General features: G+C 43.6%; 1 protein-coding gene across 1 annotated transcript; it reads right to left on the reverse strand.

The window, feature by feature from the left end:
• Positions 1–7,595: 7,595 nt before the first annotated feature.
• On the reverse strand, positions 7,596–26,006 carry LOC116883120 (zinc finger protein 791-like). The gene is made up of 5 exons (XM_032884100.1): positions 25,837–26,006; positions 10,914–11,035; positions 10,438–10,564; positions 10,193–10,253; positions 7,596–9,399 (listed from the first exon to the last, which is right to left on the reverse strand). Exons 2-5 carry the CDS (start codon positions 10,914–10,916, stop codon positions 7,668–7,670), a joined length of 1,923 nt encoding a protein of 640 aa, XP_032739991.1. The 5' UTR covers positions 10,917–11,035; positions 25,837–26,006; the 3' UTR covers positions 7,596–7,667.
• Positions 26,007–27,308: the final 1,302 nt, after the last annotated feature.

Below are 27,308 nucleotides of genomic sequence, written 5' to 3' on the forward strand. Positions count from 1 at the left end.
ACTTTAAGAAGGTAGGGCAAGTACAACTGGGTTTGGGTGGCTGGATCAACAGGGGAAAGGCAGGTATACACCCTTTAATGTGTCAAGGAGTTGAGGTTGTGGATTTTCAAGCTTTGAGCCTCCTACCATAAGCACAAATAGAGAAGGGCCACGTGTGAACCCTCTTAGTTTTGTTGTCCATTGTGGGCCAGGCAGGGTGAGTGGGTATCTAAAGCCAACAGTCAAACATCAAAAAAGAGTCGGTGTCTTTTTTTTTTTTTTTTAAGATTTTATTTATTTGCCAGAGAGCACAAGCAGGGGGAGTGGCAGGGAGAGGGAGGAGGAGGCTCCCCTCTGAGCAGGGAGCCCAACACGGGGCTCAATCCCAGCACTCCGGGATCATGACGTTAGCTGAAGGCAGACACTTAACCAACTGAGCCACCCAGGGACCCCAGGAGTTAGTGTCTTTATTAATGTTCACTCTTTGATGATTGTTGACTGAATAATGGCACACTGCATTTACACAAATTTGAATATGAATTTTATTTTAAAGATTTTTATTGACAGAGAACATGCCAAAGAGGAGAGAGTGCAAGCAGGGAGGAGGATCAGAGGGAGAGGGAGAAGCAGCCTCTCCAGTGAGCAGGGAGTCCAATACGGGGCTCAATCCCAGGAGCCCAAGATCATGACCTGAGCCGAAGGCAGATGCTTAACCAATTGAGCCTCCTAGGTGCCCCTGAATATGAATTTTTAAAGCCACATGAAAAGTCCAAGCAACATGTTATAATCAAGATGAGGAAAACTTGAAAAAGCATAAGAATCTAGTCATCCTAAGGTTTTGGGAGAGACCCAGGAATATCATGTCAGTAGGCTTTCAGAGCTCTATTCAATTATTTTAGTAATGTATTTGGTTCTTTTCATCCATTGTCTCATTTGTTGAGTTACTGATGACACTTTGCCAGTGCTGTCTACATGTGCAGCAAGCAATCCCTTTAAGGTCTTGGAACTCTCCCTGACTGGCCAGTAAATAGTCCAAAGCCAAGTAGTCATCAGCTACCATAGTTGCCAGTTTCCCTCCGTGGAAAATGTCTAAAACATCAGCTGTCTGCTACATGTGCTTAGAGTGTTTGGGACATTTTTTGATTGGGACCAATTACATGAGTTTGTTGAATGACATCATCTGTGCCCAGACAGTGGCTGGCGACTCCCATGACAATAAATGTGTGAGTGTAGTTGGCAGGAGATGGCCCTGAGGTGGTTTTGAAAGAGGGAGCCCAAAATGAAATACTGACATGCAGGGTAGAGTACAGGCAATGTTAGGAGGAAGGTCCAGGGGTGGGCTATGAGAGTGTGGGCTGTTGGGCACTATTACAGTAAATAAGGGCCTGTGAAAATGACCATTTTGACATAAATGTTGGATGTAGAAAGGCCTCTTCTCATAACATGTCAGCAAACATGATGACAAGAACAAAGTAAAGGGCCCTAAAGACTGAGGGTTGAGTCTAACGCCTTGAACAGCAGGAAGACCCATTTAGAAGATAGCAAGGTTTGTCTAAGTAAGCCATTCTCGCTTCTATGAGGGCTGCAGTCTGGGCTTATAAGAGGCAAGCCTCATTGAATGCCTTTTTCAAAAGCTCTGTGTGTGTGTGTGTGTGTGTGTGTGTGTGTGTGTGTGTGTCTTTTTTTGAGAAATGAGTCAATCACATCAATGTCTAGAATGTCTTAGTCCTTGCATTTTGGTTTCATCAGTGGCAGGTCTGATAGGGTCAGTGAGTAGTTTCTAAGTATCTAGCATGGTTTGATCATAGCAAGTAGCCCTACATAGGGGATAAAGAGTCATGTATAGTATATTTTCTCTTTGCTATCACCCTCTACTTAGCCTGGGAATTCTCCCATTCTTTATATTCCCAGTGTGTGATTTTTCACAATGGGGGTGTTGGTCAGTCACTAAGCCATGTCAGAGAAGGCCTTTGCATTCTGCCTAGAGCTTTAGGGTAGCAGTCTCAGTGGTTTCACATTTCATGGACACACAGGGCCAAGGTTAATATTATGTCTGAGATGTCAGTATGAGTCTCAGAAATTTGAGTTAATTTATCACCCTGAGTACTGAAATAAGCCTATGGAGTTTGAAGTATAGTATGTACCAAGTCAGGAGGGATCTGTACATAATTGCATAATCGTGATTCAGGACAGTCCTAGAGTTCTTTATCCCAAAGGGAGTAACCCTGGATAAAGAGTTGTTTCTATTGGTGCGACCAGACAGAAGCTATCGTTGGCCCTGGCCAAAGGTGTAAAAATGTGAGGGTGAGTCTGACTCTTGGCCAGGGCATCCTGTAGTGCTAGCATGATTGCCTGGAATTTGAGTAACTGAGCGGACACTTGGATGAGGTCTTTGTCATGGATGGCTTATTTGATCTGGGAACAGAAAGTATTTCTGCAGTTGACTTCATCAGGAAGGGTGGTGGCACAGGGTCCATTGGGTCCATCAACTCTTCTCTTCATTCACGTCATCCCAAAGGACTCCCCAAATGGCCAGTGAATGAGTCTAGAAAAGGGGTGACCTCCTCCAGAATGATCACCTCATCTGGAGGACCGGGGCACACACTTTCTCCTGCAGGTACCAGTACCTTTTCAGTGAGGGACCTCTGTGGTAAAGCAGGCTGGGACTCATGACCCAAGGCAAAATGGAAGGCTGGCTTCCCCCTGAATCATCAGCTCAGGTCCCGTGAGAGCTTCTATTTCCGGGAAGACTATGGATTGCCGACACTGGCTGCTCTAATGGTATTTGTACTAGGCTGAAAACAGTTACTTGCACCAGCACGCTGTGGTGGTCACAGATGTTTGGAGATCCTGGAGGTCTGAAAGGAGGCTGCGGAAGCCTCTGTGGTATAGGAGTTTGGGGAGGGAGACACTAATGGAGTGACCGTTCTTTGGTCAGACTCTAGAGCCACGTGCTTTCCCATTCAGAGTCATCCAGTTGTAGGTATCTGGTGACGAGGCCAGCAGAGCAGGTTAACTTTGCAACAGCTCAGATTGTTGTGGCTCAAGGGCACGTGCCCCATGCTGTGCCTTCTACCCTCGCACCTCACAGCCCCTGCTCTTGGTAGAGAAATCTTCCGAGTGGCACAGGAGTGGATTTCCAAAGATGCTTCCCAGTAAGCAGGCAAAGTCCGCTTGAGATGGGAAACTAAGAGCTGTCAAGGACCTCAGGAGAGCAAGGGAAGGATGGGGTCCTGCCGCTGAGACGTCAGGAGGTCCTCAGATGGTACCTGCGGAGAACCGCGGGGCGCACCGCCATGTTCCAGAACCACAGTACTTCCGGATGGCCTGTGGAATGAAGATTCTCGGAGCCCTCGCACTTCAGTCGAGGTGCCGACGGGATGGCAAGCAAAGGCCTGATGGGGACCGAGTCCTCCCTCCTCAGTCCTTCAGTTCCTCCTAAGTAGTAGCCCTGATGTGGGGAAAAGAAGAGTGGCACACATGACAATCGGGGTTCAGCAAAATTCAAGATTCTCCCAGCATATGAAAGCATTTTTGTCATCTTCTGTTACTCATTTTTAGTCTATACATACCACTTAAAGTGTAGTGGGGGTTTTTCACAAGTGTGTAGTAACACCACAAAGGATGAACCCCAGAACACTCCTGTACTAAACCCCTTCACCACTGGCCACACTCATCTGTGTTATTCTCCCAAGTTTGTCTTTCCCATAATGTAATATAAACAACACACTGCCCTCGGAGTCATTTGTGAAACTTGATGGCAAATTTGTCAAGGTGGAAATTTCTGGCCGTGCTTTTCTGAGTTTAAAATTGTGATGATGCCTAGTTGAGTAGGTAGCACCCATCAGACCTCCAAGTGCGAGCGAGTCCATTACTGTGAGCTGTGAGCCTGGACCCTGCTCTTCTGTGCTCAAGTTTCTCTTTTGTGAGATGAAGGAATGCTGGTGGAGGCATCCAATGAGAGACTAATAATCGTGAACTTACCACAACAGTGCTAAAAAAAAAAAAAGTCATTACTAAAAAATGAGTAAGATTTCCTTTGCTCATAAAACTCACGATGGTCACTTTTATATCCGCCTAGTCCGTCACACGTGCTGGAAGTGTAAGCATTTGGAAATGACACGTGCGGACAGTGAGGTGGGCTGTGGGGCTTTGTGGGTCAAACAGAAAGCTTCCAATTACTCCTCTTACAGAAAGATATTATTTCCCGTATTTCCTTTTACATAAAATGAGGGCATTACTCAAAACGATACTTTGTGTCTGCAGCTCTCCTTAGTTATTCCTTGAATAACCGCCTTCTAAAGCTAGCTATTTCTGGTGTTTCCACTGGGAAATCATAGCGGGCTTGTGTAAATAGCTCCCTCTGCCCAGAATGAACTGGAAGAACTAGAACAGGGCAGATCATCATAAACCTTTTCAAACTGGGAGACACCCCAGGGCTTAATGGGGTTTTATATTAGGCAGTTAGTACACAAGCAAAGTTTAGGTGCCAAATACTGTAAAACTTAAATACAGGTAAATTGAAATGCTCTCAAAAATGATGTTAAACACGAAAAAAATACCATAGATACCTGTGGCCCAAATCTGTGGTAAGTTTCAAGCCCCAGATACCCAGGCCCAAACCCAAGATCACAAATTACATACCGAAAACTGCAAAAAGGAAGATGAACTAGGTCTGTATCTTTACGGGGAATCGTTACTGTTAATCACAGCAATGCCAGACTTTCTCCATTTCTACTGCCCTCTATGTACTTCCACACCCAAGCTGTTCCCGAAAGTGTTGAAGACGTACTGCATGGTGGGAATTCCAGGGGTCAGTAGTGACCTCCCTGCTCACTCAGGTTCCTATCCTCATAGGAAAGTATACACGCTCCTAGCTTCCCTGTTAATGTCATTTCTATCAAAGCCCGTATTTCTTCTTATCTCAAATTTTACTATTTGTTAACCATCTCTTTTCCCACAAAAATATGAGCACCAAGACTGTAAGAACTTGTGTTTAATGCCTCTATATTGAAATCCTACACTGATTTTACTATCTTTGCTCCATTGGGTATGTTTTGAGTACACAGCGTCTGACAGAGGAGGGATGTTCAAAAATTAGCATCAAGAGTAGTCACCGAGCAAGAAAGGCGTGATCAGAACAGTAGTGTTCTCTTTTTTTCGCCCATTAGGTAAATTGTGAGAAAACAAAACCTAAACTTACAGGCTCAGTGACATCATAAAGGAGATATTAAACATAGTTTACTGAGGAGCGAATTTACATATTTTCACTGAGGTTCTCTGTGAATGGTCCATCAGTTCACTGTAGGAAATATACTGTTTAGATAACAAGTGGGAAGGGCAAGAGTTCTGGAGACTGTGCTGGCCTTGCCAAGTCGTATTGTGTTGAAGAGAAAAATACCAAATACTTCCACCAGACAAAGCAGTTTGGTGATCATGATGGATCAAGACAAAAAGAAGGGTATTTTTTAACTATGTTTTTCAAAATGGGAAAAAGACAATTCTAAGTCACAAAAATGACCCAAACTCTCTTCTTAAAAATATGACTGAGTGGAGCTTCTTACAGGCTTAGCCCCACTATACTGGTAATCATAATCATTTTCTGGAAGGTAAAGACAATGGTGGAATTAAGTTTACCTCCACAAAGCATCCAGTACATCCAGAAACTTCTTGCCTTTACTGAATAGTAATCAAATCACCTAGCAAAAACCCAGGTCATGTAAGTCCTTTTAACACTCTCTTACTGATAAATCCAGTCATTTAGGGTGTGCAGTCCTTTTTTAAGTAGGGCTCCATACCCAGCTTGGAGCCCAACGTGGGGCTCAAATTCACAACCCTGAGACCACGACCTGATTGAGAGTCATATGCTCAACCGAGCCACTGAGGCGCCCGTTATTCCTGGAGTTTATCACACCACTGCTGACTACTGATGGAAACACAGTGGGTTTTGTCTAGCAAGATGACACTGACCAAATGAGAAGTTAGTTTCTTGACAGAGACCATACCTGTAAAAGAATGAGAAGTACCTCAGCATGTACACACAAGCTAATATTGAGAATGTGTGCTAAACTTGACAAAATTACAAAGCTGATCTGAAAATCCATAATTACAATGGGATATTTTAATATATACTCTCAGGAAATGAGAGACTCGGTATTTGGTAGCATACAAATTGTATTAAAACAGTTAATAAAATATTTTAAGATTTTGAGAGTAAGAACGAGCTCAAGAACACAATTCGGGGAGAGGGGCAGAGGGAGTGAAAGCAGCAGACTTCCCACTGAGCAGGGAGCTCAACAGGGGGCTTGATCCCAGGACCCTTAGATCATGACCTGAGCCAAAGGCAGAGGCTTAACCCACTGAGACACCCAAGTGCCCCAGGACCCTGAGATCTTGACCTGAGTCAAAGGTAGGCGCTTAACCATCTGAGCCACCCAGGTGCCCCAGTTAATGTTTTAAGAAATGACTACGGAAGATTTTATTTGACAAATGCATTGCTTTTAATCACATACAAACATACTTGAAGATATACTGAGGAATTACACGCAGCTGTGAACTGAGGGACACATCCATAATCAGCCTTGATACGAGGGAGGGGCCAGTTCTCACAGTCGCGGCACAGCAGAGGACCGAAGTCCAAGGTGGTTCTTTTGGATGGCATCACTGTAGCTATCGCAGTGGAATCAGGAACACGTGGTCACTAGCAGTATTACCAAAACAAGGTGTTTACTACACAAATTAGACCTTAAATGAATACAGTATAGAGGAGAGTCTGAGCAGCAGAGAATACTCCCAACCATGAAAGTTCCAATTAGTCGCCTGGATGCATGAGGGCTGGCAGGAAAATCCAAACTGTGGTGCATCTTTGATGCAGAACCTGTGAAGGTGTATGTGGAACCTCACCTCTGAGAAATGGAAGTCGGGCAGTTAACTGTGGTTCTGAGGGCACTCTTGACTGGTGAGGCAAGCGATCAGGAAAACAGGTTGCAAGCAGGTTATCCTCCAAGCTCCTATACAGCTTCTGTCTGTCTGTCAGCTCTGAAACCTAATGCCTCCAGTACTCCGGCCTTCCAAACCTCATGCAAGTGAGGCTACAGGTAGAATCACAAAGGGAACAGATTCTAGAAAATGTCACATTACCCAGGTGACAAAAACTGGTTTTCTCCTAAGAAAGATGGAATATTTGATGGGTAATGGATATCCAGTAGCTGACAGAGGCGGCCAGTGGGAAAATCCCAACAAATACCAAAATGTCATTTATCAGCAATTCTAAACCATTATTTTAAAATTAAACCTACTCGCACATTTAGAAACCACCTCAATTCATCCATGGATCAAACTCCAAAATGGAAAGAGAAAAATGTTACTGATTGGAGGAGAAAACAAATATCTATTAATCTTTAAACAACAGTAATGAGTACTTACAGAATTATCACACCTCAATGTTCATTTTTGAAAGTAGTAAATATCCACAGTCCAGAGATCCACTTTAAGAATGAGGCACTGATAAAGACAATATATTTATAACTTTTATAATGATTGAGGTTACAGTTTTCTAGAACATTACATAGGGATTCATTTGAATCAGGCTTTCTTATATCTGTTGGACTGCTCTCCCGTGGGGCTTTCACATGTGAGGATGTAGGTTCACTGATGTTTTTCCCACACTACTTACATTCGGGAAGTTTCTATTCAGTGTGAGATCTCTCATGCCTTCGAAATGAATTGGGACGACTGAAGGCTTTTCCACATTCTTTACATTTGTACGGTTTCTCGCCAGTGTGCATTCTCACGTGTCCTCGAAAGGTAGTGCGATAAATGAAGGCCTTTCCACATTCCTTACACTCATAGGGTTTTTCTCCAGTGTGCGTTTTCTCGTGTGTCCGAAAGGACGTGTAACAACTGAAAGCTCTACCACACTGTTTACATTCATAGGGCTTCTCTCCTGTGTGAGTCCTTTCGTGTATCCGAAAGGAACTGGGAAAATTGAAGGCTTTCCCACATTCCTTGCATTTATAAGGCCCATCTCCAGTGTGCATGATCATGTGCGTTCGAACGCTTGAGGGAGAGATGAAGGCTTTCCCACATTCCTCACATTTATAGGGTTTCTCTCCAGTGTGCTTTCTCATGTGTCCCTGAAAGGTTGTGCGATAAATGAAGGTTTTGCCACACTCCTTACATTCATAAGGTTTCTCGCCAGTGTGCGTTCTTTCGTGTATTCGAAAGGAACTGGGCCAACTGAAGGTTTTCCCACACTGCTTACATTCATAGGGTTTCTCTCCAGTGTGAGTCCTTTCATGAGATCGAAAGGAACTGGGACAAATGAAGGCTTTCCCACATTCCTTACACTTATAAGGTCCATCCCCAGTGTGTGTGATCATGTGGGTTCGAATGCTTGACAGAGAAATGAAGGCTTTCCCGCATTCCTTACATTCATAAGGTTTCTCTCCTGTGTGAATTCTTTCATGTATTCGCAAACCTAGAGGGGAGCTGAAGGTTTTCTCACACTGTTTACATTCATACTGTTTCTCTGCAGTGTGAGTCCTTTCGTGTCTTCGAAAGGAACTGGGACAACTGAGGGCTTTCCCACACTGCTTACACTCGTAGGGTTTCTCTCCGGTGTGATTTCTTTCATGTATTCGCAGACCCAGAGGGGACCTGAGGGATTTACCGCATTGTTTACACTGATAGGGTTTCTCTCCAGTGTGAGTTCTCTCGTGTGTTCGCAACGAAGTGGAACAACTGAAAGCCTTCCCACATTCCTTACATTTGTAAGGTCCCTCTCCCGTGTGAGTTATCATGTGTCTTCGGTAAGTCGTGAGCCACGTGAAAGCTTTCCCACATTCCTGACATTCGTAGGGCTTTTCCCCAGTGTGCGTCCTCTCGTGTCTGTGAACAGATTTGCGGTAACTGAAGGCTTTCCCGCATTCCTTACACTTGTATGGCTTCTCTTCACATTCGTGGTACTCATATGGCTTATGTCCACTGTGAGATCTGATGTGCCTACTAAGGGACGAATGACGCACAAAGACTTTTCCACACACGCTACAGTCACATGGTTTTACTCCAGAAGGCGTTTCCTTGTTCAGATTAAGATCTGGAGTCTGGATGATGGTTTCTCTACACTGACGACCTTCAGGTGATTTTATTCCAGAAGGACTTTTCTTATTCAGATTAAGGTCTGGAGTCTGGGTGATAGTTTCTCCACACTGATGACCTTCAGGTGATTTTATTCCAGAAGGCGTTTTCTTGTTCAGAATAAGATCTGGAGTCTGAGTGATGGTTTCTCTATACTGAGGACCTTCAGATGGTTTTATTCCAGAAGGACTTTCCTTGTTCAGATTAAGATCTGGAGTCTGGGTGATGGTTTCTCCACAGTGATCCTCTTTGTTTTCATAAGGTTTTTCTACCATATGACTTCTGTAAAGAATGAGAAATATATGAATGATTTCTTGGTTATTCGTATTAGTAGGATACTAGAATTACATTTTTTATAATTTATAGCACAATGAAGGTTTCCTGCCCTTTCTGAAGTGTTTGAAAAATTAATAGACCAAATGTTTCATAAACAGAACCTGACCACAGCTATCATGTAAACAAAGATTATTAACATACAGGGTTGTTTGTTTATTTATTAGAGACTGAGAGTGAGTGAGCACAAGCAGGGGGAGCAGCAAGCAGAAACAGGCTCCCCACTGGGCAAGGAGCCCGATGCAGGACTTGATCCCAGGACCCTGAGATCATGACCTGAGCCAAAGGCAGGCACATAACAGACTGAACCACCCAGGCATCTCAACATACAGGGTTTTTCTTTATGCTGTTTCCAAGTGGACAGTTTTGCAAACACTGAACACCTATGTCCTATTTAAGTAAATATTGTCAGTGAAAAAAATTTAAGGATAAATTTGAACACTTTGGGTTTTATTTATTTATTTAAAGATTTTATTTATCCATTTGACAGAGAGAGAACAAGCATGGGGAGTGGCAAGCAGAGGGTGAGGGAGAAACAGGTTCCCTATGGGACTCCATCCCAGGGTCCTGGGATCAAACCCCGCATCGGGCTCTCTGCTCAGCGGGGAGCCTGCTTCCTCTTCTCTCTCTCTGCCTGCCTCTCTGCCTACTTGTGATCTCTGTCAAATAAATAAAATCTTAAAAAAAAACTCCTGCTATAGAAGGATTCTCACCTGGGACACTGCTATACTGTGTGACTCACCTTAGTTTTCTCCCCTGCGTATAGTACCCATCTTCAGTGTCATGATCTTCCCATTTTTTCCCTAAAATGCAAATGGAGAAAAATAATTCCATGTTTTTAGAAATTATAAAAAATTACTAGATTTTAGGTCTATGTGAGCTTAGCTTACTAATGTATTCTTTTCCCACATGTTAGAACAAGACTGATGGGCAAGGAATACTTATTCTCTAACTGCTAATGTTCAGTAAGAATGTCATCATCTTTACCTACTGAGGCCAGGTTTCTGAAGGTTTCCCGCATCACATCTCTGTAAAGTTTCTTCTGCGAAGAATCCAGTAAAACCCACTCTTCCAGGCTGAAGTTCACAGCCACATCCTCAAAGGTCACTGAATCCTAAAACATCCCAAATATGTTCACAGTAGCATACGTGAGTCTAACAGCACTGGGGATATATACTCAATTTATAGGAAGGTTGTGTTATGTATGTGATTCTGTGGTCTCCAGACATTTACATCTTGGTCATGAGAATTTACTTTCTGTTCCCACTTCCTCATAAATTTAGCATCATGAACACATGCAAATTATTTTCTCATCGTTACTGTGAACACTTTAAATGTTACTGTTCTCTAATGGCTGCATCTAGAGCACCTTGGAGAAATGCTATACAAATGAGACAAGTGTTATTTTAAGCACACTAATTCCTGTTGAGAAAGACGCTCTCATCTCCTTCCTTCTTACGTACCATTTAACTCAGCACTCCATGACGCACCGGCTCGAGTCTGCACAAGGTTTTAATGAGTAAAACACAGTGAAGAACCGGAAGCTTGTTCTAGTCCCAGCACCAACCACGAGCGTCCCGGAGGCCTGTGGAAATGCAACTTGTAACAAGGATCAGCTTTCCGTGTCGGCCGGAAGTCCTCCAGGCCGTCACAAGTAGCCAGACGTAGCTGGACAAAGGCAAATATTCTTGTGCAGAAGCCGTACTCTGCACCAGTGCGGTACTTACTGCATCCGTTTTTCCGTTATCTCCATCCCGTTCACGGATCCAAAAATTATTCAGAAGCGACGGCTCCAAGGTCTCCACAGAAACCCCGTCCAGTGAGCCTCAGGGCTGCTTCTCACTTTTTAGGACACATACTGAGTTGAGAAGGTGCTAGAAGAACTCTTTTTGGTCAAACCATAACAGCGTCCTTGGCCCACGCTAACCTTGACGAATACGTTAAGGGCTGCGGGTCGCGAGGGAGTTCACGAACATCCACAATGGCTTGATGGTGAGTCTGTTCATGAGTGTTAAATAAAGGATTCAGCAGTGCTCTCCTCCAAGAGAAAATAAAATCTCCATCCTCCAATTTCAGGAGGAAGTTCCCGACCAGTCCCTCTAGAGGGGACCCTCTCATTTTCTCTCATTTAGGAGCTGTGACGTGGTGCACAGAAGCACCACAGCCAACCCCCGAGTACAGGAATCCCTAAGCTGAGGACACCAGGTACTGCTGAGAAAGGATAAGCGCGTTCACTCCGGAACTGAGGTCCCCGGGGAGGAAGGCAGGCCTCTCAAGCTGGCATGAAATGGCTTGAGAGACCAGGGAAAAGCAGGCAGACTTTTTTTCTGAGGCTGTGAGTGGACTAAAGGTTCACACACAAGGGCAGGAGCCTGTATGAACAGAACCTCGTGCCGCTGCCAAAGCAGGAAGCACTAGGCTTTCTCTCTGTCTTGGATAGAAGCGGACCAAGGAGGGAGGATGAGGGATGAGTTTCAAAGCTGTGAGCATCAAGCATCAAAAATCAGAGCCAGAGATCTGGTTGTTGTTTGTCAAATAATGAACTCAGAAGCAGTCTCTCCCTCACAAGGAAAAAGCAAAAAACTTAAAATGAAACAACTCTTCTTAGATTCCCCCAGAGAACTGAGGACACAGGGCAAACCACAGTCTTCAAAATTGGAGACAGAAAAGAAGCTATTTTGAAATATGCCCAGAATATTCTATTCTTAACAAGGCCTGTGTTCAGAAGAATCTGTTTCACTGTAGCCTAAGCAAACAGGGAAAAAAAAGAAGAACACACTCTCCAAGAACTTTGGGATAATGACAAGGATAAAATACACAAAATGGGACTAATTGATGGAAAAGAAAGGCAGAAAGGAACAGAAAAAGTGAATCTTCCTACCATTCAAGAGAAGCTAAGAGAAGACAAAAGGGAAAATGAGGGGGGGGGAAAAACCCCAAACGACTGAAAAGGCAAATTCAAGCAAATCCTATTCAAACTGTAGAAAAATAAAAAAACAAAGAGAATATAGAATATAGAGAAGGAAGCCAGGGGTGGGAGGGGAGGGGGGAGGAACAAACCTCAGTCACACTGAAATGAAGGTAAGAATTAAACAGGACTTCTTTCCAAAACCATTTCAGCAAGAAAGAGACTGGAGTGAAACACTTAAGGTGTTGAAAGTAAACAACCACCGCCCTACAATTCTGTTAGAACTGTTCTTAAAAAATGGAGAAGAAATAAGGACTTTCTGAGGCAAAAATTGAGGAATTTGACATGAGTACACTTGTTTTTCAAAGAACATGAAAAGAAATTCACTGGGAGGTACATAAGAAAGAGCATTAGGAAAGAAACTAACGAAGGTAAAATACCTTTTCTTTTACTAACAAATCCGACAGACCTCACTTTTGCTTTCAGTAATAAGCTTTTGGGTAAGTGAAATGAATGACAATGTTACATGGGCCAGGGAAAAATTAGGAATACTCTGACATGAGGTAAACTCGGGAAAACAAAGTCAAGAAACTATAATTGATATGCTGCGAAGAGAGAAAATGTTCAATTAAAGCCAAAGAAGGCAGAAAAATGGCCGAAGACAAAGAAACAAGGACAACAAGAAAGAGTAAAAAGCATTGTAGATACTAATCAACATTATCAATAACCACTTTAAAACATCAATGGTCTAGGGGCGCCTGGGTGGCTCAGTGGGTTAAGCCGCTGCCTTCGGCTCAGGTCATGATCTCAGGGTCCTGGGATCGAGTCCCGCATCGGGTTCTCTGCTCAGCAGGGAGCCTGCTTCCCTCTCTCTCTCTCTGCCTGCCTCTCTGTCTACTTGTGATCTCTGTCTGTCAAATAAATAAATAAAAAATCTTTAAAAAAAAAAAAACAAAAAAAAAAAACATCAATGGTCTAAATCCTACAGTTGAATGATACTGTAATAGCACATTAAAAAGAACTAAAGATAAAGACACAAATACACATAAAAGGAAGGAGAGAGATGTACCACACCAATAGTAACCAAAAGAAAGCCAGCAGAGCATATTAATTTCAGACGAGGATGTCAAAGCAAGGAAATTTCAGATAAAGAGGGAATCATGTAATGATCACTGGGTCAAATCTCCAAGAAAATGTAACAACTCTTTGTGTATATAACAGAATAGCAAAATATGTTAGGCAAAAGATGGACCTATCTACAACCCCATATCAGTAACGCAAACATTCCAGCAGGAAGAAAATCAGGAAGGACTAGTTACATTGAACAGTACCAATGAGCAACAGATTTCATTGAAATCCATGGGATATGTCATGAGCAGCAAATCTCCCTTCTTCTCAAGTGCACATGCAACCCACACCAGGACAAACCACCTTCTGGGCTATAAAACACCTTAAATTTGAAACAACAGAAATCCTACAAATATGTTCTCAGGAAACAGCAGCATTAATCTAGAAATCAGTAACAGGAGAGTAGTTGGAAAACCCCAAAGACATGGAGATAAAAACTTCTAAATATTGGGATCAAAAAAGTCTGAAGAAATCATTATTTTGAATGATATGAAAATAGAATTTATTAAAAGTTGTCTGGTGTAGCAACTGTAGGAGCCTAGCAGGAAATTTATACCACTGAACAAATAAACCAAAGGCAAAAAAAAAAAAAAAATCAACAGTAATGTAAGCAACTACTTGAAGAAACAATAAAGAACAAACCTTAAGTAGAATAAAATAGTCCAGTTCAAGATGGTGACATGGAACGACCCTCCACCTATTTCTCGCACAGACACACTGAATCTACACCTACATATGGAATAATTTCCTTGGAAAAATCTAAACCCCAAAAACTAGCTAAGCAACTCCTGCATGCTGTTGAATGAGGAAACCCACAGGAAGGCAGGTCAGAGAGGCTGACAGACAATCTTGCCATAAACCCCACCCACAATCACCCACAATGTGTGCAGCAACCCACAGTCAGGAGGGAACTCAGAATCCCAAGCTTCTCCCGAGGAGTGAAGGTTCTGAACCCCACATCTGATACCCCCAACTTTTAAGACCTGAACTTGAATTTGAGCCCCCAAACATCTACCTTTGAAAGCCAATGGAGCCTGCATCCATGGGACCAAGAAGGCTACGCAACCTGACACAGTTATTAAAAGGCTCACGTGTGCAGACTCACCCAGCCTAGGCCCAGCATAGAGGCAGTTGACTGAAAAGCACCCCCACTTTTCTGTTGAAGAGGCTTGCTTGGGGGTGCCAGGGTGGCTCATTCGGTTAAGCTTCTGATTCTTGATTTCAGCTCAAGTCGTGAGATGGGCATGGAGCCTGCTCAGGATTCTCTTTCTCCCTTTCCTTCTGCCCCTCCCTGCTCTAAAAAAAAACAAAACAAACAAAAACAAAAACAAAACACGAGTCTTGCTTGCTCATCTTAAAGTGTCAGCTTGAAAGGCAGGCCTCTAATAAACACACATCTAAGGGCTTACTGAAATGTTCTCCCAAAACAGATAATTTTATGCTCCTCCTCTGTCTCCCTCCAGCTCTCCGGTATCTCCCAGGAGCATGTGCCCTTGACTGACACTCGTGATTTTTGCAGAAAATTTCTGCTGCCCAGAAAACACCTCTCGCTTGCTTGGCTCTGGTGGTTAGGGGGCTTACACCCGCTGGGTCCCACGAGACTGTAACAAGTGGAAAAAGAGTTCTTAACTGGCCACCACCATTACCAGGGCACAGCAAAGAAAGGCACCCAGTCTCTGTGAAAGAGGCCTATTAGTTTACCTTCATAGCTGTGATCTAAGGGGTAAGCTTCTAATTAAACACACACCTAGGACCAGAAACTGGGGAAGACAGCAGTGTGGGAGGGCTGCCAACACTGACTCCAGCTTTGGCCCTCCAAAGCTGGGCTTCGTGTTCCTGGCCCCTCGGAGATTAATATACAGACGTTAGGAATGTCCACCAAGGCCAGAATGAGGGGAGAATTGCTTTGGCCTTTCATCCATCTGTCAGAGATAACACTGTCATCCCCCTTCCTGGCACACAGGTGGTACCTCAAGAGCCGATGAAAGGTCAGCAGTCAGTCAGGGGCATGCATGTTCTCTGAGGTACGTGCAGCCCTCTGATCTCGCTACAGGGTCCCTCTGTGTGTCCCCTTCCTCTATAAAATCTGTGGACTGAGGCCTGGGCTTGTGGGGAACAGCTATGCAGCTGCGGTGGCCCGGCCTCTGACCGCTCTTCCGTCAGTAAGTTACCCTGAATACAACTCTGTCAACTGTGTGAAGTGGCCTGTTTTGATTTTGGTCTCAAAGCACCTTCTCCGTTTGAAGGATACTTCACTGTCTCTCCTCCATCTCCTCACAAGTGAACACCATCTTCCCATGCTCTCTCTGTCTTGCCTCCAGCCCCCCCAGGCCATATGAATGCCCAACATAAGAGCTTGTATACAAGCCCTGGAGTCCCTTCATACCCTGCCCTTGGTGGCCAGCAGGGCTTACAGTCAATGGGCTGGGACCAAAGAAAGAAACCATTCCTAACTGGTTGTTACTCACGGCTCAGAGCAGAGGAAGCAGGCAGAACTGTCCATCTCCCAGTCTTCACCTACAAGAGGTTATGTTGCAAACTTTAAAAGCTGCTGCCTGAGGGTCTGCCTTCTAATCAGCCTGAATCTAGATGCTGACGGAGATCCTCCTCTTGGGGCACTGTAGGCCTTGGCACACCCTCAGTTACTGGGAGCAATTATAAATAGCCTTCTTGGACAATCACAAAGGTCTGAGAGACAACAAAGGGCTCTCTTCCAGGAGTTCATTCCTTCAAGACTGGGAGAGGGGGCTGTTTTGTCTAACACATAAAAACCAACAGAGTGTCAAGGAAACCAAAGAAACAGAACAATATATTCCCCCAAAAAGCAAAATATAAAACCTTAGAAAAAGACCTTAACGAAAAGGAGATAGGTAATTTATCCGATAAAGGGTCCAAAATAACAGTGATAAAAATGCTCACCTTGCTCAGGAGAAGAATGGATGAAAAAAGAATTCCAACAAGCAGAAGAAAACAAAGTACCAAACAGAAGTCATAGAGCTAAAGAAGAACTGAACTGAAAAATGAAGACAGGGCAGAACTTACCCAATCAGAAAAGTATAAAGAAAAAGGAACGAGGGGCGCCTGGGTGGCTCAGTGGGTTAAGCCGCTGCCTTCGGCTCAGGTCATGATCTCAGAATCCTGGGATCGAGCCCCGCATCGGGCTCTCTGCTCAGCAGGGAGCCTGCTTCCTCCTCTCTCTCTGCCTGCCTCTCTGTCTGCTTGTGATCTCTCTGTCAAATAAATAAATAAAATCTTAAAAAAAAAAAAAAAAAAAAAAAAAAAAAAAAAAAAAAAAGAAAAAGGAACGAAAAAGAGTGAAGACAACTTAAGGGACTTATGGGACTACATCAAGCTGACCAACGTCTGCATTATTGGACTCCCAAAGAGGAGAGAAAGGAGCAGAAAACTTAAATAATAGCCGAAAACTTCCCTAACCTGGAGAAGGAAACAGACAGCAAGATCCAGGAATCCCAGAGAGTTCCAAATACAATGAACCCAATGAGACTCACACCAAGAAGCACTACACTTAGTGTCAAAGCTAAAGTATAAGGAGAGGCAATTAAAACCAGCAAAAAAGAGAGGAAAAAAAAAAGTGTTAAGTACAAGGTAACTCCCATGAGATCATCAGATTTTTTCAGCAAAAATTTTGCAGGCTAGAAAGGAGTGGTGTGACATATCCAAAGTGCTGGGTTGGGGGAGAAAAAAAAAAAAACTGCCAGTGACGCCGGGGTGGCTCAGGTGAGTAAGCCATCTGCATTCAACTCAGTTCATGATCTCAGAGTCCTGGAATAGGGCCCCACATCCAGCTCCTTGCTCAGCGGGGAGCCTGCTTCTCCCTCTGCCTGCCACTTCCCCTGCTTGTGCTAGCTCATGCTCTCTGACAAATAAATAAAATATTTTTTAAAAAGAGAAAAAAACTGCTAACCAAGAAAACTCAACTCAGTAAAGCTTTCAGAATTGGAGAATAAGAGTTTTCCAACGAAGCAAAAGCTAAAGGAATTCATCACCAGTAGACTGGCCTTGCAAGCCATGCAAAAGGGACTTCTTTACATTGAAATGGAAGGATGCTAATCAGTAACAGGAAAATATGAAAGTACAAATTACACCAGTAAAGGTAAATATGTAGTGAAATTCAGACTAACGTAAAGGTTGTAGGTTAATCATATGAAGTTGAGGTTAAAAGTCAAAAGTATGAAAATAACTATACTAACTTGTTAACTGAGACACAAAAATGCAAATTGTGATATCAAAAACATAAAATGGGGATAGAATAAAAATGCAGAGTTTTAGAATAGACTCAAACTTAAATTGTTATCAACTTAGATTACTATAAACATAAGCTATTCTTGTAAACTCATGGTAATCGCAAAGACCTATAGTAGACACACACAAGAGAAAGGAATCTAAACATAGCCCTACAGACAATCAGCAAATCACAAAATAAGAACCAGGAAAAGAACAAATTACAAAAAGAGCCAGAAAACAGTGAACAAAATGGCAATCAGTACATACCTACCAATAATTACTTTAAAATGTTAATGGACGGGGTGCCTGGGTGGCTCAGTAGGTTAAAGCCTCTGCCTTCGGCTCAAGTCATGATCCCACGGTCCTGGGATCGAGCCCCGCATCAGGCTCTTTGCTTAGCAGGGAGCCTGCTTCCTTCTGTCTCTCTCTCTGCCTGCCTCTCTGCCTACTTGTGATCTGTCAAATAAATAAATAAAATCTTTAAAAGAATAAATAAAATAAAACATTAATGGACTATTTTTTCTCTAATCAAAAGACACAGGGTGGCTGAATGGACTTTAAAAAATCTATACTCCCGGGGCACCTGGTGGCTCAGTTGGTTGAATGGCTGCCTTTGGCTCTGGTCACAATCCCAGAGTCCTTGGATTGAGCTTCACATCGGGCTCCCTACTTGGCGGGGAGCCTACTTCTCCTTCTCCCCTGCTTGTGTGTGTGCGTGCTTTCTCTAATAAATAAATAAAATCTTTAAAAAAATAAAGTAAAAATCTATACTGCCTACAAAAGACCTCAGGTGTAAAGACATTGGGATTGAAAGTGACATACGGATTCAAAGTAACAGGATGGAAAAAAAACAATCCGTGCAAATGAAAACTAAAATAAAACTAGCTATTTTGGGGCACCTGGGTGGCTCAGTGGTTAAAGCCTCTGCCTTCAGCTCAGGTCATGATCCCAGGGTCCTAGGATCGAGCCCCACATCAGGCTCTCTGCTCAGCGGGGAGCCTGCTTTCTCCTCTCTCTCTGTCTGCCTCTCTGCCTACTTGTGATCTCTGTCAAAGAAATCTTAAAAAAAAAACTAGCTATTTTGTCTGACACAAAATAGGCTTTAAGACAAAGACTATAAGAGACAAAGGAGGTTATTATATGATAAAGGCATGAATAAGAGGATATATTATTTGTGAATGTTTATTCCCTCAAAATAGGAGCATCTAAATATATAAAGCAAATAGTAACAGATCTAAAGGAAGAAATAGCAATACGATAATAGTAGGGGACTTTAATATCTTAACTATCATCATTAGATGTATCATCCAGGCCAAAAAAAAAAAAAAGAAAAACAGTAAGGAAACACTGAATTTAAGTGACCCATTTTTAACAGACATTTCCATCTAAAAGCAACAGAATACACATTCTTACATGCACATAGAACATTCTCCACAATGGATCATGTATTAGGCCACAAAACAAGTCTTAATAAACTAAAGAAGATTAAAGTCACATCAACCATCTTTTCCAATCAAAACGGTGGGCCTACAGATCAACTGCAAGGAGAAAACTGGACAATTCACAAATATGTGCAGATGAAGTAACACGCTACTGAACTAACAGGTGAAAATAATCAACTTGAGAAGTCAAAAAATACCTTGACACAAATGAAAATGCTAATACTACATATCAAAACTTAAAACATGCAGCAAAAGCAGTTCCAAGAAGGAATTTCATACCAATTAATGCTTACATCAAGAAAGATCCCAAATAAACCCAACTTTATACCTCAAGGAACTAGAAAAAGAAGAAAAAAGTCCAAAGCTAGAAGAAATAACAAAGATCATAGTGGAAATAAACAAAATGCAAATTAAAAATAGAAAAAAAATCAGTGAAACTAAGAGTTTTTTTAAATATTTTATTTATTTGAGAGAGAAACAGTGAGAGAGAAGAGGGTCAGAGGGAGAAGCAGACTCCCTGTGGAGCTGGGAGCCCGATGCGGGACTTGATCCCAGGACTCCAGGATCATGACCTGAGCCAAAGGCAGCCACTTAACCAACTGAGCCACCCAGGTGTCCCTAGAGTTGGGTTTTTTTTTTTTTTTTATAAATAAAATGGATAGACCTTTCGTTAGAGTCTAAAAGAAAAGAAAGAGAGGACTCAAATATATAAAATCAAAAATGAAGGAGGAGACATTACAACTGGTACAACAGAAATACAAAGGGTCATAAGAGACTACTATGAACAATTATACACCAAAAAACTGGACAACCTAGAAGACATGGATAAACTCTTAGAAACAAAATACATATCAGGACTGAATTATGAAAAAGCTGAAAATCTGAACAGACTGATTAGTAGTAAAAAGAGTCAACCAGTCACCAAAAGCATCCCAACAAATAAAAGTCCAGGACCAGATGGCTTCACTGGTAAACTCTGCCAAACATTCGAAGAAAAAGTAATACCAAATCCTTCTCAAACGCTTACTAAAAAATAGGAGGGAATACTTCCAAACTAATTTTATGAGGCCAGTGCTACCTTGATACCAGAAGATGCCATAAGAACATTACGATAAAGACTCTCAACAAAGTGGTGTACAGAGAAAATACCTCAGAGCATAATAAAGGCCATAATAAAGGCCATGACAAGCTCACAGATAACCTCATACTCAGGGCTGAAAAGCTGAGTTCTTCTACTAAGATCAGGACCAAGAGGAGGATGCCCACTACACAAATCTGGGACGTTCTAGTCAGGGCAATTAAGTTCTAGTCAGGGCAATTATGCAAGAAAAAGAAAAATGGTACCCAGTTTAGAAAAAATGAGGTGAAGTGGTCTGTTTGTAGATGATAGGATATTCTGCAGAACTTCCTCAACTTATGATTGTGTTATGTACTGATACATCATTAATTGGAAATATCTCTAAATTGAAAACGTAGGGGCAGCTGGGTGGCTCAGAAGGTTAAACATCTGCCTTCAGCTCAGGTCATAATCTCAGGGTCCTGGGACCAAAGCCCCAAGTTGGGCTTCCAGCGCAGTGGGGAGTGTGCTTCCTCTGCCTGCCCCCCTCCCCAGCTCATGTGCTCTCACTCAAAAGAGAGTGGTAAGAAATGAACAGTCACAGGGCACCTGGGTGGCTCAGTGGGTTAAGCATCTGCTTTCGGCTCAGGTCATGATCCAGGGTCCTGGGATCCAGCTACATGCCGGGCTCCCTGCTCAGTGGAGAGCCTGCTTCTCCCTCTTCCTCTGCTGCTCCCCCTGCTTGTGCTAATTATACCCAAGTACTCTCCTTTGTAGAACAGGATTTTTATTTTAATGAAATGAAACTTCCCATTTTTTTCTTTCATGGATCTTGCTTTTGGTATTGTATCTTAAAATACGTCAGTTAACCCAGGATCATCTCCTATGTGATCTTTTAGGAGTTTCTAACTTTAGATTTACAATATATTTTTGGTTGAGTTTTGGGAAAGACATAAAGTCAGTGTCTAAATTCTTTTTTTTTTTTTTTTTTTGGTTTATCCTTTGCATGTGGATAGCCACTCTTTCTAGCACTGTTTGTTTAAAAGAATTTTTTCAGGGCGCCTGGCTGGCTCAGTCCGTGAAGTATCTGACTCTTAATCTTGGCTCAGGTCATGGTCCCAGCATCCTGGGATTGATCCCCACGTCGGACTCCACACTCAGCACAGAGTCTGCTTCAGATTCTCTCTCTCCCTCTGCCCCTATCCCTGCTCATGCATGCATTCTTCTCTCAAATAAAATCTTTTTTTTTAAAGATTTTACTTATTTATTTGACAGAGATCACAAGTAGGCAGAGATGCAGGCAGAGAGAGGAGGAAGCAGACTCCCCGCAGAGCAGGGAGCCCGATGCGGGGCCTGATCCCAGGACCCTGACCTGAGCCGAAGGCAGAGGCTTTAACCCCCTGAGGCACCCAGGTGCCCCAAATCTTTTTTTTTTTTAAGATTTTATTTATTTGTTTGACAGACAGAGATCACAAGTAGGCAGAGAGGCAGGCAGAGAGATGGAAGAAGGGAAGCAGGCTCCCTACTGATCAGAGAACCCGATGTGGGGCTCGATCCCAGGACCCTGGGACCATGACCTGAACCGAAGGCAGAGGCTTTAACCCACTGAGCCACCCAGGTGCCCCCCCTTTTTTTTAAAGGCTTTTTCTCTATGTATTGCCTTTTTGTCCTTTGTCAAAGGTCAGTTGACTGTATTTGTGTGGGTCTACTGAACACAAAACATCTATGTTTGTATCAACAGCGGCCTTCAGGGCAGGACTATTGGTCCATCAGTTGTAACAAATACACCACAGGAACAGGAAATGTAAAAAATATTGCGAACTGTGGATGCAGAGGGGTCAAGTGGGACCTCTGTACTTTGTGATCAATTTTTCCGTAAACATAAAATGCTCTAACAAAAAAACCCTGAACTCTCGTCTTTTTGTATCTTAAAATTTTTTCTGGTCTACTAGTTTTTTATAAATTGTAATCCTTAGCATGCAATTAATATAAAAGAAACAAAACTTATATACACTATATTTTACCACTTAATAGTGTTTTCAACTTTTGCTACTTTTAAATTAATTTAAACTTGGGATGCCTGAGTGGCCCAGTGGGTTAAAGCCTCTGCCTTCGGCTCAGGTCATGATCCCAGCGTCCTGGGATCGAGCCCCACTTCGGGCTCTCTGCTCAGAAGGGAGCTGCCTTCCCCCTCTCTGTCTGCCTGCCTACTTCTGATCTCTGTCAAATAAATAAAATCTTTTAAAAAAATTAATTTAAACTTTTCTACACAGGAAATCATTCTAATATCTAATTCTTTAAGTACTAGCCAGTATAAAAGTGTAGCCCATAAAAAATGAAAAATTTCAATGCTCTAACTAAAAGGACAAGGGACAAATAAATAAATAAATAAAAGGACAAGGGACACCACAGTTTGTCCCTCTGCCATATTTCACACTAGGGATACTCAGGAATGAATAGTATGTTGCACTGCATTAGGGGACTGCATTTAAATCCTGAAACCTACCAGGATTTTTAAGATTTACATAAGCTCGGGTAGTTTTTCTGACATCAATTAAAACAAATTCATTTGCCTTAAAAAACAGTAAAGCCTTTTAAACGTCAAAGTTGCCTGGAGACCTGCACATACAAAAACGGGTCTGTATGTGAGAAATGAGGGGCGTCCAGGGGGCTCAGTTAGTAGAGCATGCGACTCTTGATCTCGGGGTCGTGAGTTCGACTCCCAAGTTGGATGTGGAGATTTCTTTTTTTTTTTTTTTTTTTTATTTTTTAAGATTATATTTATTTATGAGAGAGAGAGAGAGAGCGAGCACAGGCAGACAGAATGGCAGGCAGAGGCAGAGGGAGAAGCAGGCTCCCTGCAGAGCAAGGAGCCCGATGTGGGACTCGATCCCAGGACGCTGGGATCATGACCTGAGCCGAAGGCAGCTGCTCAACCAACTGAGCCACCCAGGCGTCCCGGATGTGGAGATTTCTTAAAAATAAAATCTTTAGGGGCGCCTGGGTGGCTCAGTGGGTTAAGCCTCTGCCTTCAGCTCAGATCATGATCTCAGGATCCTGGGATCTAGCCCCACATCCGGCTCTCTGCTCAGCAGGGAGCCTGCTTCCCCTGTCTCCCTCTGCCTGCCTTTCTGCCTACTTGTGATCTCTCTGTCAAATAAATAAATAAAATCTTTTATAAATAATAATAAAATAAAATAAAATCTTTAGGGTACCTGGATGGCTCAGTTAGTTGAGTGACTGCCTTCAGCTCAAGTCATGATCCTGGAGTCCCAGGATTGAGTCCCGCTCTGGCTTCCTGCTCACCAGGGGGTCTGCTTCTCCCTCTGACCTTCCCCCTCTCATGCTGTCTCTCTCTCTAATAAAATCTTTAAAAAATTTTTAAAAATAAAATCTTTTTAATAAAAGATTTTATTTATTAGAGAGAGAGATCACAAGTAGGCAGAACAGCAGAGAGGGGGAGGCAGGCTCCCTGCTAAGTAGAGAGCTCAATGCGGGGCTCGATCCCAAGACCCAGAAATCGAGATGTGAGCCAAAGGCAGAGGCTTAACCCACTGAGCCACCCAGGTGCCCCCAAAATAAAATCTTTATATTAAAAAATAATAATAATAAAGATGAAAAATGTGCCTGAGAACTTCAATATGCCCATCTCACAGCTTGAGACTGTGCCTAAAAGGAATAAAAAATTCTGTTTGGTTTCAAGATTTTCTTGCCTCACACATTTTTCTCAATCAACTTACATTTTCAGAGCCCAAGAAATAAAAATAAAAAATCTTACCCATTCAGACAGGAAATAAAACTGCAAACTACTAAGGAAGACTAGACTGAAAGGACTGGAATATTCAACAGATAAAAAAGAATGCCAAGGAAAGAAATGCAAGCATTCAAGTCCGCTCAGATAAGCAGCCTGCTTACCCAGAGTTAAGAAGGAAAACCCATATTCAGAAATTAGACCCACTTCCAAGCTGGGCTCTAGACATTCCCAGGTGAGACAGCACCTCCACAGGGGGTCAGCCCCTGGTGCAGGAGGGACATCCGAGAACCTGCAGGAATGGGCTCTGGGAGCCCCGCACACCCTCCTTTCTCCTGGCAGCTTACGGGAACTCCCTCCCCCAGGGTTTCCAATATTACCTATGAGGAAACTCTCAGGCAGATTCAGTTTAAGGTTGTGACCCTAATAAACACCCAAATTCATAAATATCTTGTCCAGGAGACAGAACTCCAGACTCTCACAATTTCTCAGTACACAAATTACACTCTGAGTGCACCTGTATCATGGATGCAAAACCCCAACATGCAAAAACATCTAGGCCTGAGAAAATGCCCTATGCCTTTGCCAGCTCAGAGCTGGCCTCAGCTTGGAGTTACTGGCCTCAGGGCTCTGCTCCCCAATCACAACGCTCTGGACCACCACTGATCATTTAAATGACATAAACCCAGGGGTTCAAGAATCCCCCAAAATCTCACACACCCAGTGTTTATGTGTAAAGGAGGAAAGAAAATTTTACGGAATTGTACTAGTTCAACAAGAAAACCAACTTTCTACTATCAGAAAATGAAAATGTCCATTATTTCCAGGGAAAGAAATTGATTTGTAAACAACTGGCTTGGGATACTTAGTGTCACACGTCTAGGCCCTGCTATGCCATTTAAAATCACCTGAAAGAACTAAAAGATCTCAGAATATTACTGTCCCCACTTAGAAGAAAAAAGGGAACAAATTGTAACAAATAGGAAGGAATAATTTTTTTTTCTGAAATTCACCTTTTTGGAAATACTTTATACTGTCTCCCAAGCTAAGTCTCAAGTGAATAAATCTTTTCAGAATGACAAACGCAAGGAGGGGCAATGTTGACAGGACAGATCACCCAGGAAAGTTTTAAAGAAGAACCTCCACTCAAAGGACATCCGACAGGACATCAGTGTCCGGGAAAGATCTTGGGCAGGGGGCGGGGGACACACACACACACAGATTTCATTAAACAGTTCCAGGTGGTTATTTTCCGCTTTCTTCTCATGTGAAATATCCACAAAAATAAATCTTTAAAAAAAGCCATTCATAGCTCTGTGGATAAATGATAAAATACTGCGTAATATGAAATGCATCCTGGAGAACAAATAGTTAATAAGGATGCTCTAAACTGGAAAGATGGCGTTTCAGAAAACACGGAAAGATCTGGAAATTAAGGCATTTATTGCCAGTCCCATGAAGAGCTAGGCTGGGGGCACAGGGTCCTGGCTTTGAGACCCTACTCCCAAATGTTTGGAAAAGTGCGGGGAAACCGGGTCCCCCCAGGGAGAGAGGGAAGGGGACCCCACAGACCACAGCACCTCCCGCGCACGAACCCGGGAGACCGAGGCATGACCGTCCCCTGATGACCCTCCCTGTGGTCATCGCCCGATCTGAGGGAGACGCGGCCACGCAGGGACGGGAGAGGATGGCATGGGTCCCTGCGGCCGGGCCGGCCCCGCGCTGTGTGCCGCGCCATCCGCGGCCTCGGGTCCCCAGACTCCGGAGTTCACCGCGGGGAAGCCAGGTCCAGCCACGGCCGGTTCCAGCCGGTCCCACTGCCCCCCTTTCCCGACTCCCGGCCCCGCACACTCACCATTTGCCCGCTTTCTGGGGTACCGGGTCGACCACCATGCGATTGCCGCGGCCGGCGGAGCTCACGGCGACAGAGGATGTGGCGGAAGCTCCCCAAGCCTTTCAGGACAGCGCGAGGTGATGCGAGCCTCGGCCGGACAGCGGCGACGGCACCCAGTCCCCGCCGTCCACAGCGCGTCGCCCGCACGTACGGTTCCAGCGACTCCCCTGATTGGGCCGTTCGCGAGGCCCCGCCCCCGCCCGCCTGAGCGACAGCGGGCCGGAGGTCACGTCTTTGAGTCGACCTTGCTTGGGCGGCGGGCTGCAACCTGGTCTCTCCGAGGACGTCGCTCTGAACCGTGAGGCCACCAGGCCACTCACGGAGCCGTGACCCTTCCTCACAAACACGGACCCAAGTGACCTCACCGTAGGTAGTGCGGAGTCTGGTTCCATTTGGATCTTGGACCATCTGCCATCAGGGAGTCTTCTGCCCACCACGCCCCCCAACCGCACTCCTTTGTATGGAAAGAATCTCGAAGCCTTGGGCCACTTAGCTTGCTGGGAGGTTTGAACCCCACAGTCCTAGACCAGCCCCGAAGCCTCAGGTGCTCGCAGGTCAGAAACATACTGAGGCAAAAACCCACTGGAAAACCTTTCAGCGTCATTCCGTGGATACTTACCTGCTCAAAGGTCAGAGGAGGAAAACGGAAAGAACACCGCTTAGGGAAAAATAAGAGATGGTAAAGGTATCGAGGATAAACAAAGCATGGGGACAACGGTCATCGAAGGGGCAGGACAGAGGTGAGCCAGGGAGGGGAACATGAGACTGACTACTGCCCACACTTAGGAATCTTGATGATGACTTCGGGAATGTTTGTATTATTAGCAAATCCTACCGCAAAACATTTTGTACATTCTTTCCTCAATATATGTGGTGATAAAAATCTTAAGAAATTCTGTTTGAAAAGAACATAATTTGTTTATGTTTGTTGTAATTTGGCAATCTGAGATTTTACTCATGGTTTCAGTGGCAAAATTGGTTAAAATCCAACTGTTTATTTAGAAAGAATTGCTTGCATAAACTCATTATCATACCTACTTTTTTTAAAAAAAAACAAAGGGTGGCATGTATTGATATGTAAAAATCTGGACTATTTATTAATAGAATAATTAAGTAAAGTGTATTACAATATATACACCATGTTACCCCTCCTGTAACTGTCACCTGAAGAGTCAGGCTGGGGGTGGGGGGGGTGACTCTGGGTTTGGTTAACAACATATCCCTTCCAGGAACAAATGAAAAGGTTAATTACTTTGATAATGGAAGTGTCCAGGGAGGGCAGGCCTCCCAAGCAGGTGGGAAGTGCCTTGAAAAAGCAAGGAAAGGGGGCACCTGGGTGGCACAGTTAAGCAACTGACTCCTGGTTTCAGCTCAGGTCCTAATCTCAGAGGCATGAGATCAAGCCCCATGTTGGGGCTCTACACTCAACACTG

The sequence above is a fragment of the Lontra canadensis genome, unplaced genomic scaffold (assembly GCF_010015895.1).
Source record: "Lontra canadensis isolate GAN:19392208 unplaced genomic scaffold, GSC_riverotter_1.0 scaffold88, whole genome shotgun sequence".
Lineage (NCBI taxonomy): Eukaryota > Metazoa > Chordata > Mammalia > Carnivora > Mustelidae > Lontra > Lontra canadensis.

Coding starts and splice junctions, on each gene's coding strand:
- LOC116883120 (XM_032884100.1), bottom strand. Junction 10,254..10,437: donor CAGAAACCTGGCCTCAGTAG/GTAAAGATGATG, acceptor TTTGCATTTTAG/GGAAAAAATGGGAAGATCAT. Junction 9,400..10,192: donor ACGCAGGGGAGAAAACTAAG/GTGAGTCACACA, acceptor CATTCTTTACAG/AAGTCATATGGTAGAAAAAC.